Here is a 12563-nt window from a genome sequence, read left to right on the forward strand (position 1 = left end):
GATCAAGGTGAAAGTTTACAGGTAAGATCGCCTATCCATGAGGAACAAAAAGTTCTCCACGTATGATGTCATAGGTCACATGGTTTGGCAGTTATGTTTTTTGTTGAAAAATAAACCTTTAAAAATCTTCCCAGAACGGGTTGACAGATCGAGGGGAAACTTAACCCACATGTTCCCCAAGCTTTGGGGATACCAGGGTATTCACGAATAATTATAAAGTCACATGATCTGGCAGCAATATTGGATTGAAGGAGAATCTTAAAAAAATTCTTTTTCTTGAACCGCTTCATCAATTGACGTGAAACGTCACAATTATGATCTAGTAGTCATGCGGAATATCTATATATTACTAAAACTCTCATCTTGTATATATGTATGTATGTATGTATGTTCCCAAAATACAGCCAAAACGGAACACGATAGCGCAAACAGTTTTGGGTCATCTTACTCACCATTCTCCTGCGGTGTGCAGTATCAAGTTTCGTTCAAATTGGGTAACGAAAAAAATTATGAAAAAAATCAATTCCCGATTCAGTCAAGTACTCTTCGGGATTATTTGATCAATGCAAACAACCTCAGCGGTATAGTTTGCTGGTGAAATGATTTTTTTTTATCAACAGCTGTCACAACGGGAACCCAACGCCTTCACGGGTCGTCTAGTATGTTTTAAATTTCAACCTGATCGGACGCATGGTCTGGCAGGCAGAATTATTTAATATTTTGAATCTGGGTTCAGGAATTTAAATCAAACTTGGTACAAGTATGTATAATGATGTAATAATTTGGGCGGGGGAAATCAAACCGAAATCAAAAAAATAATCAAGAACCATTACAAACAGAATGGATACAAGCAGTTGTTGTATCCACACGTTGCGACGTTGAATATATATATATATATATATATGTATATCTGGCGACGTTGAAGAGTGCCCTTCTTGTTTGTTTTTTTGGAACTTGAAACTTTGGGACGGTTCCTTGTTTTACACTACAATTTTTTTTACTTCTTTCTGATTGATCGCTTTCTTCCTATGTTGACAAATTCTGGTTATTTGTGATCAGTGAGGGGCTACTTGTAACACCATTTTCATCGGTGTCAACTTGTTAGTAGTTTTACATCATGAACTTTGTTCCATTTACTTGTCCAACCAATAGCAGCAGTGTAGTGTAGGCATGGTTAAATCAATAAAAAAAAAATCTTATTGGTCAAAAAATGAAAGAAATCACTTTATCCCCTTCCGAAACCAAGCCACGGAGTGGGGAAAAAAGGCAGCTCGAAAGAAAAAGGACGATTGGTGGGTAAAAACGGTAAAACCATGCTTCACACGACTACTGGAATGGCTATAGCAGGTGTCAGAAGACAGGACGGTATGTAAAACAGAGGGGCAGCATGCATGGCAATGCCAACATGTTAACCAGCACGCCACACCCGAAGCACACCAAGAGAGACCGAGGCACGAATTGTCACGATGTTCTAGAGTTTGGGGTCGGTTTGTTTTGCAGTTTTAAATGAATATATTTAAGATGTTGGGATCTCGGATTTAAATCACATGACTCATCGATCCAGTACCTGGGTATTTGCCACCCTCTATTACCCCGACGAAGGGTCAACACCCGAAACGCCAGCTTCTTGCTTCCCACGGTTTTTAGCATACTTCAATCAACCGACCTGTCGATTTAATCCATCTGTCTGTCTGTCTGTCTGTCTGTCCACCAACGCAGATCGACACGAGATTCCAAATTATTTATTTATTTTGTGTACATAGGTGGGCAAGGCTCGTTGAAGAGCGAGAGCAGAATGGAATCGAACAAAATGGAAAGGAGGAAACACCAACAGCAGAGTAAAAGTGAGCTGTGAGATCAAGGGGAGGGGGGAGAAGGACACGGGGAGGGAGGGGCGCGCGCGGACTTGAGACGGACTTGGATTTTGTTTCAAGAGGAGAACACGTGACCGACAAGGGCTGCGAGTACAGCTGTCGCTGAAATGGCTCGAAACGTTCATATAATATTCCTGAGATTTTCAGCAATTTTGCCTGATTGAGGGTTCACCGAAGGGGGGGTCGATGTTAGTTGGAAATGACCAATCAGCAGCGTTCGTTAGGAACAGCCAATAGGCGAGCATCGGAATAATGACATGCGCAAACCAACCAATGAGTGAACGCTATGGTAATGACGTCACTATACTCGTGAGGGTGAAAACGCGCAAGCATCGTGAAGCGGTTTATTTTTTTCGGGTTTTAAGGTACGATATGTAATATAATTACAATATGTTTGTATTGTATGGAGTTATAATTTATTTTTGTTTGGTTGTGTTGGACTTTTTATTGAGGATCTTGTATCCTGAAATTGGAAACGTGTTTTTTTTAATTTCCTCACACGAAATTTCCTGGTACTGTCGTCATTATTAATCCTTTTATAAAGTTAAAGCGATCGGACGACGTTGTCGGCATCGTCTCCCACAGGTGTCGCCATGTGGAATGTCGTGCTGTATTTACTGCTCGGGTCTTCGGTCGCCGCTGGGATCGCAGTCCAAGGAGATGTGAGATGTTTTTGTGACGTTTTTTATTTGATCTTCGTGGAGGATCTCTAAGTCTTACTGACGTTGTTGTTCTTCATCTTCTTGTTGTGGACTTTTTTTGTTTCACAGCCTCCAGTTTTCATCGAAACTTCCTGAAGCTTGGCATATATATTGTTGTGGTTACCAGATTCGCAAACCACCATTCAGGTCCCTTAGGTGAGGTATCTCGGTAAGTGCATGTGTAGTTAGGCCCAAACCCGTTGTCTAGTGGGAATACATGTCATTTATACGTGCTGCGACTCTTCAGGATAGCCGTTTTTCTTTTACTATCTTTATTTTGGACCAATCGCCACCATCACAACCACAACAACAACCACCAACCACAACGCCGCTTCACCACAACCGCCATGACCTTTACCGTCGCAACTCGCCACCATCGCATCACCGTCATCTCGCGCCACTCATGGGCACCGATGCTGGACTCGTGTAGGGCGCACGTTGAACAGCGTGTACAAAATCACGGATTTTCTGCTTCAAAAACGGATCCAAAACGACACACGCCCACTTTTTGCCGTCCAATCGGTGAGCGAGGGGCGAATTGGCCCCGCCCCCAGGGCGATCGATATATGCAAATTTGTGGATCAAAAAGCCTTCACGCCCACTTTTTGTCGGGCCAATGGGGAGCGAGTTGAAAGGTCAAAGGGAGGGGGTCAAAGGCGAAGTTACGGGGGGATAAAAGGACGGTGTTCGTCAGTAGAAGGGGGTAGTAAGAAGTCGGAACGAGGAAGAAAGGAGTAGTAAGAAGTCGGAACGAGGAAGAAGGGAGTCGTAAAGGTCGGAACGAGGCGAAGGAGAGTCGGAACGGAGGGGACGAGCTGTGGAGAGGCGGCGAGTCGGACGAAGGGTGCTCGCGTCGTGCAAGGAGCTGCGCGCCCGAGGGAGGCCGGCAGCGCGACCTGGCCGAGGTGGAGACGCTCGTCGCACATAATAAAGATCCTCTATACCCCGAGCATCAGCAACCCCCCCTCCTGTTTTCCCCCGCGCTGAGATAGTGCGACCAAGGGGGCCCTGCTCCCACCCCCTGCCAGGCACTGTCCACGAGGCCCGCGGGTTGCGGGCCATCGTCGCTCCGCGTCTCATCACCAGACGGGTAGGCCCGACCTGGTCTCGGCCCCAGGCCTACCTCATTCTTGAGGGTATTTCTTTTCCTTGGTTTTGGGTATGTGTTGTCGGCGCCGTCTGTGAAGTAGAATTGTATAAGTGTTGCCGTGTGCTCGGTAGTCGGTATTAGCTCTGCACTGTGTTTTCACTTTTATGTTTGCTTTTTGTGTAAATGGAATTGTGTTTTCTTTTTGTGTGCATTTGGTGGAATTGTATTTGTGTGCTTCCCGTGTGCCGAGAATAAACGTGCTTTATTGTTGAACTGTTCTCCCGCTCGCTTCGTCTTTTCCCCCATTGAATCCCCATCTTGCTTCACGTAAAGGGCTGGTAGTGGGCTGAATACGCCCGATAATTAATCGAACCGTCGAGGTCGACGATAACACCGCTCGGTTATTCTGATAGTCGGAACGGGTCGCTTAAGTGGCCCGTGTCCGAAGTCGACCTGCGGCGAGGTGCGATCGCCCGGTCTACCCTCCGCGTGGGTACTTAGGTAGTTCGAATTTGGCGAGCAACCCTATCCCACGCGGGGGCTGATTGGCTCGATCGCGGTGAGACCGAAAGGTCCACCCGTGACTGGTTCCCGGCGTTAGTCCGAGAGGGTCACGACTGGATTGTCCGTCCGGTGGGCGACGCGCCGCGATTCGAGTTACGTGGCCATCGCACGCCGGCGGGCGCGAAGACCGCAACACTGGTGTCAGGAGTGGGATACAAATTCATCGCCCTCCTCGCGGCACTGGTATCGGAGAACAGGAAAACAGGCTCTCCTGTCTCCGGGTAAATTCACGGGAATCGGTCCAGGGGTGAGAGAAGCGACCCTCGATTCCCTCCAAATTACGAGCGAGCAAATTAACCCTTCACGAGAAGCAAGATGGCGTCTCAAGGCGAGCGGGAGCCGGCGGTATTAGAAATGGATGTAGAATGTGTAGGATCCATGGTCCAGGATGGAATCCCCGAGCAGGAAATGTTGATTGTGCAGGAACACGGACTCGCCCAACTGAACCCAGGGCCCGAGGCGGCAGCGGCCGCGGTGTATGACACCCCCCCCCCCTCTCCACCAAGACCCTTCCCCAACCCTTGCCGAAACGGCTCAGCTGAGTGCATCCAACATGGCCCAGCCATAGCCATGCTGGCGGCAATGAACAAACAAATGAATGAAGTGAAAACGACGATGGATACAAATACAAATGAAATAAAAAACGAAATGAAAGGCATGAACGAAACGATGGATGCGAATACACAGCAAATGAGAAAAGAAATGAAAGAACTACGGGGTGAGACGCAGAACATGGGCCGATGCCTGCAGGCGGGCATGAAGGCCGTGACCAGGGAGCTGGGAATGGCGACTCCACGTGTAGGAGCAAACGAGCTGGATGGGGGTGCAACGAAGGACAGGCCCGCGGTGGAGGCGGGTGAAAAAATAATTCGTGGAACGTGTTGGGCGAGGGTCGTGACGATGACCGAAAGGGAAAAATTAAATGGGGAGACCAAAACGTGTGAGACGAGACACGAGGTGACGACAACGGAAATAATAGTTGAGACAAGGGAGGTAAAGGGTGAAGAGTTGGCAGAGACACGGGAGACAAAAAAAATAGAGGGAAGACTACACGATGAAGATGGGGTAAGTGACGCACACACACACACGGAGGTAGTGGAGGATAATGGGGGTGAGCTCGCGGAGCGTGTGGAGACCCAGTGCGAGCACCTGGATGGCCTCCTCCAGGAACGAGGGGAGGGAGTATGCCCCCTTGAGGCGAGTCACGACCAGGTGAGTTCGGTCGTGCTTTGCGAGGTTGAGGGGACGGGTGCTGTGGACAGGTGCACTGAGAGCTTGGGGGGTATAGAGCCCCCGGAGACCCTTGTGGGGACACAAATCCCCAGTGTGGTTGCCCCTGTGTGTGTGGTGCAAGGTGTGAGTGCGGCACCGTGTGTGGAAGCGACCCCGTGTGTGAGTGGTGTAGTGGCGATGGTGCCAGGGTACGTGCTTCCCAGCACGCCGTGTGTGGATGAGGCACCGTGTGTGCGTGTCGCCGTGTGTGTGAATGAGGCACCGCGGGTGAGTGCCCTCGCGTGTGTGAGTGAGGCACGGTGTGTGGATGAGGCACGGAGTGTGAGTGAGGCACCGCGGGTTAGTGCCCCGCGTGTTTGGATGAGGCACCGTGTGTGGATGAGGCACCGTGTGTGAGTGTCGCCGTGTGTGTGAATGAGGCACCGCGGGTGAGTGCCCTCGCGTGTGTGGGTGAGGCACCGCGGGTGAGTGCCCCCGCGCGAGTGAATGGAGCACCACGTGTGAGTAGTATGGTTTGTGTGAGTAGTGAGGCACGCGTGAGTGAACGGCCGTGTGCAAGGTCGCTGTGTGCCAGGGAGACCGTGTGTGTGAGAGAGCGGTATGAGAGGGAGATGTCGTGGTCGGCATGCGGGAGCACGCAGCCGCGTCTCCCCGTGTGAATGTGATTGAGTGGACTGTGTGTGCCGTGGACACGCAGGTGTGCGGCTGAATGGAGACGACGACGGCGACAGAGGAGAGAAAGCCGGGTAGCGGCTGTAGTTGTTTCGAGGACCGTGCCGGGTTCACCCAGCAGTGAGCACGCGGTTCGTGCTGTGCAACGCACGAGACCACCACGTGCTCGCTTGCGAGAGTGAAGTCCCGGTCCGGAAACGCACGCGGTGGATTTGCCGATCCCGCGGACGGACAAAGTTTAGGCAGGTAAATGGATTTGGACCGGACGGGTTCTCCACGCGATCGTGTGTTCAGCTCCAACGGGCAAAGCACATGTGTTCGCGTGGGGAACCCCTCGAGACGTGTGGCTTGTGTTTTTTTTTTATATGCGCACAGTGACGTCATGGCTGCACGTGGGGTTGGAATCCGGCAGGAGGGGTATTTCTGCCGGATGGTCCCGTCCAAGGAGGGACGAGGAACACGTGCAGCTGCATGACGTCACGGGCAGTTGCAAGGTGCAAAGAGCGCGAGTTGCCGCGCAGGTGCTGCGCATGGAAAAAAAAAAAAGAAAGCCAAGCCTCACTTTCGGGTGCAAAGGATTCCTGGGCAAGGGGTGAAAGACCCCCTTACCTGGGCACAGGATGAAAACTAGTTAGGGGGAAGGGTTAGCTTAGCGAGACCGACTTCATGGGGCAGGGGTAAGTCCTCATGGAGTCCGTGGAATGGATTAGTTAGAGGGATTGTAGCCAGATTTAGGTTGGGAAATAAAATGATTTATTTGGAGACTGTGACAGACTTGTGAATGTGTAGAGGGGACGTAGCTTAGCTACGTAGTGTTAAAAGGAACGTGCTGTAGTTTAAGGGACGACGTGGGAGCACGAGTTAGTTAGGGGATGTAGTTAGAAGGATGGCAGAGTTCAGCGGTGTGTGTGTTGAAAAGTTGGTGAGTTGTGAGGCATGTGCTTGGTGAGTGAGTGAGGCCAGCGGGTCTGTGTGTGTGGAGTGAATGGGGAATGCATGGTGCGATGAGTGATTGGGGGGAGGAGTGACTCCCGCCCAAGGGACCCCGGGGTCAGTATAAAGTGAGTTAGGGGGTTAGTCAAATTGAAAAATGGAGGTCGTTTTGTTGTTGGTGGGAAAGTAGGCTCGAGACCCATTTGGAGGGGTGCAGGAGCCCTGTTGATGGGCTTGGGAGCGTGGCTGCGAAAGGTGAGTATCGCTGAGTGGGTACCCCGGGCACCAGGCTAGTCGGCCGCGGTAGGCCAAGGGCCCATGGGGGGCCGGGATAGAGTAGTGGGCACGGGTGCGCCTGCTTGGTGCGGGGGCCCGGGGCGCCATTAGCCGCGTGGGCAGTGCAGTGGGCACGGGTGACCCTCGGAAAGGGGCCCGGGAGGCCGGCCTGCCACGTGTGCGTTTCAGGGGAGGTGCCATGGGGGGCACTCCCCGGTGTTAGGGAGCTGGTAGGCTCGGAGGCAGTGTAGTGCCCGGGGGTGCCATAGCGGGAGATTCGGCAGAGGGTCGTGCCTGCCGGAGGGAGCCACGTGTCCCAGCCAGGAGACCGTGTGAGGGCACGGAGAGAAAATTGGGGGGCGAGGCCCGAAATTGTGAGGACACCAACACAGGCGACGGGAATCTGGGTTGTTAGAACCAATAGTTTAAGCGAGAGGCGCTTGTTGAAAGCCCCGGGGTAGTTTAACAGTTAAATGGTTAGGGTAGATTAGGAGATGTACCCCTCCGCACCATCCATCCCCTCGCTGTCGTTGTGGGCCGCTGGACCCACTTGGTGTTAAGATCGCCGAACTCTGGGGAGGCCATTCTGAGGCTTCGTTGGGCCTCGACACAGGACGTTAGCTCTCCCTTATTCCCCTCCGGGAAGGGAACGTAGAGGTTGGGAGTAGGCTAGGTGACAGAATAGGTTAGCCGAACAAGGACGATAAAGGGGGTGAGGGGACGATTTATAGTGGGGAAGTAAAAATAAAAAAAAATAAAAAAATTAAGGGGGCTAAATTGGTTTTTCACAAATTAAGGGAGTGGGTATGTACAGTGACAGGCAAAGGCGATAGGTTGGGAGGGAGACAGGTAGGTAGGTCCGAGCCCGCCTTCCAAGTGGCCAGCACCACCGCACTCCCTCCACCAACCTCCACTGAACGGCAAAGGCTGGCCACTTCATCGGCTGGCCGTGTTTTGCTTCAAGGCGGAGGCCGGCCAAGTTCATCGGCAGCTGTGTGCTGCAAGGCCTGTGCCGGCCGGATCGTCTGCAGCTGCTGTACTTCAAGGCCTGTGCCGGCCAGTTCATCTGCCGGCTGTGTTTGCCTGCAGCGGCCTTCTTCTGCGGGCTGTGTTTGCCTGCCACCTTTGCCATGCCATGCCCACTGCCCATGTTCACAAGCCCCGTTCAATTTTTGCTTTGCCCCCCCCTGTTCATTTCCATGTGCGCCAGGATCTGAAAGCAACAGTTTGCAAGCTGCAAGAACTGCCCTGTTGGCAGCTACAACACGGGCCTGCAGTGGCGGCCCGTGCACCGTGTTTGTGTTCATGCATCCATTCGTTGTGCTCATTGCGTGTGCCACTTGAGCTGGCACGGAGACTACGTTTGTGCGGCCCATGCACCGTTGTGGTTCACTGAGTTCAGTTCAAAAGGGAAGGCCTTGGACTGCGTGTGAGCAGCCAGCCACGTTCCCTGTCACCTGCATTGTTTGAGTCAGAGACTGCATGTGGGCAGCCTGGCTCCCTGCTAACTGCTTTCTTTTGCAGAGTTCAATGATCCTGGGCCATGGTTTAGTGTAAAATTTGTAAGTTAAGGTTAAGATGTACTGTAAATATGAGTGCGCCCCCGGCATGTTTGTCTTAGCGCCGGCAATTTTATTTAAGTCGTCCGTGTGAGTGAGTTTGTTTAGATAGTTACGCAGCCCTTAGGTTATTTATTTTGGGGACACGAATACCATGAATGTCGCACTCAGGGATCCGTAGGTAAAATGTACTAGGGGAAAACTACACATGATGGCACACGAAAATTTGACGACTCGGGACGAGTCTGTAAAAAGGGAAGGGGGTAGTGTTGTGGTTACCAGATTCGCAAACCACCATTCAGGTCCCTTAGGTGAGGTATCTCGGTAAGTGCATGTGTAGTTAGGCCCAAACCCGTTGTCTAGTGGGAATACATGTCATTTATACGTGCTGCGACTCTTCAGGATAGCCGTTTTTCTTTTACTATCTTTATTTTGGACCAATCGCCACCATCACAACCACAACAACAACCACCAACCACAACGCCGCTTCACCACAACCGCCATGACCTTTACCGTCGCAACTCGCCACCATCGCATCACCGTCATCTCGCGCCACTCATGGGCACCGATGCTGGACTCGTGTAGGGCGCACGTTGAACAGCGTGTACAAAATCACGGATTTTCTGCTTCAAAAACGGATCCAAAACGACACACGCCCACTTTTTGCCGTCCAATCGGTGAGCGAGGGGCGAATTGGCCCCGCCCCCAGGGCGCTCGATATATGCAAATTTGTGGATCAAAAAGCCTTCACGCCCACTTTTTGTCGGGCCAATGGGGAGCGAGTTGAAAGGTCAAAGGGAGGGGGTCAAAGGCGAAGTTACGGGGGGATAAAAGGACGGTGTTCGTCAGTAGAAGGGGGTAGTAAGAAGTCGGAACGAGGAAGAAAGGAGTAGTAAGAAGTCGGAACGAGGAAGAAGGGAGTCGTAAAGGTCGGAACGAGGCGAAGGAGAGTCGGAACGGAGGGGACGAGCTGTGGAGAGGCGGCGAGTCGGACGGCGGGTGCTCGCGTCGTGCAAGGAGCTGCGCGCCCGAGGGAGGCCGGCAGCGCGACCTGGCCGAGGTGGAGACGCTCGTCGCACATAATAAAGATCCTCTATACCCCGAGCATCAGCAACCCCCTCCTGTTTCCCCCCGCGCTGAGATAGTGCGACCAAGGGGGCCCCGTTCCCACCCCCTGCCAGGCACTGTCCACGAGGCCCGCGGGTTGCGGGGCCATCGCCGCTCCGCGTCTCATCACCAGACGGGTAGGCCCGACCTGGTCTCGGCCCCAGGCCTACCTCATTCTTGAGGGTATTTCTTTTCCTTGGTTTTGGGTATGTGTTGTCGGCGCCGTCTGTGAAGTAGAATTGTATAAGTGTTGCCGTGTGCTCGGTAGTCGGTATTAGCTCTGCACTGTGTTTTCACTTTTATGTTTGCTTTTTGTGTAAATGGAATTGTGTTTTCTTTTTTTGTGTGCATTTGGTGGAATTGTATTTGTGTGCTTCCCGTGTGCCGAGAATAAACGTGCTTTATTGTTGAACTGTTCTCCCGCTTCGCTCGTCTTTTCCCCCCATTGAATCCCCATCTTGCTTCACGTAAAGGGTTGGTAGTGGGCTGAATACGCCCGATAATTAATCGAACCGTCGAGGTCGACGATAACACCGCTCGGTTATTCTGATAGTCGGAACGGGTCGCTTAAGTGGCCCGTGTCCGAAGTCGACCTGCGGCGAGGTGCGATCGCCCGGTCTACCCTCCGCGTGGGTACTTAGGTAGTTCGAATTTGGCGAGCAACCCTATCCCACGCGGGGGCTGATTGGCTCGATCGCGGTGAGACCGAAAGGTCCACCCGTGACTGGTTCCCGGCGTTAGTCCGAGAGGGTCACGACTGGATTGTCCGTCCGGTGGGCGACGCGCCGCGATTCGAGTTACGTGGCCATCGCACGCCGGCGGGCGCGAAGACCGCAACAATATGTAAAAATTCCCTGCGCAGACGGTAACCATCTCCGATTTTGAAAATTCCTCCGAGAAAAAAAAAAGTTATGACGTCAAAGTATCTCCTCGAATGGAAATCGCCGAAAAAAAAAATCTCCGAAACTAGGCAAGCTTTTTGAATTCTGTTTGCGGGAATCGAACAGGGCATTATCAGAGATGAATTACCGCACATATGATACATCACTATGACGTCATATCAATTTTTATGACGTCATTCCTATTTTTTGACTTTTTGTTTCACAACCCAGAGTTTTCATCGGATCTTCGTGAAACTTGCCATGTATATGCAGAAAGCCCACGTGCAGACAGTAACCATCTCTGATTTTGGAAATTCTTCCTAGAAAAAAAAGTTGACGTCATAATATCTCCGCTAATGGAAATCGCCTATACCATTATCTCCGAAACTAGGCAAGCTGTTTGAATTTTGTTTGCGGGAATCAAGCCGGGCATTAGCACAGATAATTATTTATCGCAAACCTGATGCATCACAATGACGTCATATTCGTTTTTATGACGTCATCATTAAGAGGACGAGGATCTTGGCTCATTTGAGCTTGTTTTCTCCTCCTCGACGAAATGGAAGGCTTTCAAACACATTGATCTGAAATGAGTAAACTCATCTTCAGTACAACGGGTTGGTTACGTCGTGTTCCAGGACCTGACAAGATGATATATTTTAAATCGACTGCAGGTATTAGAATTGGAACAAAATACCTTCAAATGCAAACTGAAAAAGTTTAAATCTGACCCCCAAAAGTCAGGTGTCTCAAGTCGATGATGAAAATAAGAGGGGGAGGTTGGGGTGACGGGCGGAGTGGAGAGGGTTGCCATGAAATACAACACCAAACAAGAAAAAGAGCAATCAGAGATTGCAGACCCTTGCCAAGACTTATTTTGTGTACTGGTGTGTTAGGTAATTAATAAGACATAATTAGAACTGCCACTTTATAACTGCTGGCAGTGATGACCGGTACCTAGAAGTCCTGCTTTGATGCAACCCCGCTTTGATCAGACACCTGACCCTGACCCATGACGTTTGTTATTATTATTCATAATTGTGATGTCATAGGTTCATGAATTTTGAATGAGATGAGAAATTTAAATTAAAACAAGCCGGGAGGCGACGATGGTTCGCGGGCATTATTGAACAATGCCACGATAGGTACAATTGAGTTAGTAGAAGCTTTTGAGGAAGCCCGACCGTAAAAACCTATCTCTTCCGTCAAAATTTACCAAATCAAATCGGATTTTTTTATACGTTGTACTTATGGACATTACGCACAGCTTCTAGGAAATGAAATTGCGAGAAAAAAAGTTCAAGTGGGCGTGGCTCCGCCCACAAGGGGCGTGGGACGCCCCTCATGCAAAAAGACACAACTTGACCATGATATCTAGCTTGTGTCCAAGTTTCATCAAGACCGCATCAAACGTCATGGAGCTATGCTCTGGAGAGAGTCACAGACAGACACACAGACACAACGAAAATAGTGATCACTGCTGGTGCCTATGAACCAATCAAATGGAAGACCAAATATGTACAGTCCTGCATTAGAGTCATCAGAAAGAACCCGAACAAACAAAAAGCAAAGATGAAGTCGTCAGGAGGAATCTTGATGGGATTTACATTTTAGCTGCTATGCTACTCTGCTACCTCAAACCCATCCAGGCACAGCCAAGTGAGCCTGGAAAA

At 50.8% G+C, this 12563-nt stretch overlaps 1 protein-coding gene across 4 annotated transcripts in view; it reads left to right on the plus strand.

Moving 5' to 3' along the window:
• Positions 1-2165: 2165 nt before the first annotated feature.
• Positions 2166-12563, plus strand: part of LOC147018258 (fibrinogen-like protein 1) — a 45719-nt gene continuing 35321 nt past the window's right edge. The window contains exons 1-2 of one of the 4 annotated variants that reach the window (XM_085897802.1): positions 2166-2239; positions 2460-2536. In XM_085897802.1, the coding sequence (XP_085753928.1) occupies positions 2468-2536 (69 nt within the window). In that variant the 5' untranslated portion in view covers positions 2166-2239; positions 2460-2467. The remainder of the gene's footprint in view (positions 2240-2459; positions 2537-12563) is intronic. The other 3 variants (XM_085897799.1, XM_085897800.1, XM_085897798.1) reach the window with 3 other exon arrangements.

The sequence above is a fragment of the Eptatretus burgeri genome, chromosome 10 (genome assembly GCF_056783735.1).
Source record: "Eptatretus burgeri isolate ZD-2024b chromosome 10, Ebu_testis_v1, whole genome shotgun sequence".
Classification (NCBI taxonomy): Eukaryota; Metazoa; Chordata; class Myxini; order Myxiniformes; family Myxinidae; genus Eptatretus; species Eptatretus burgeri.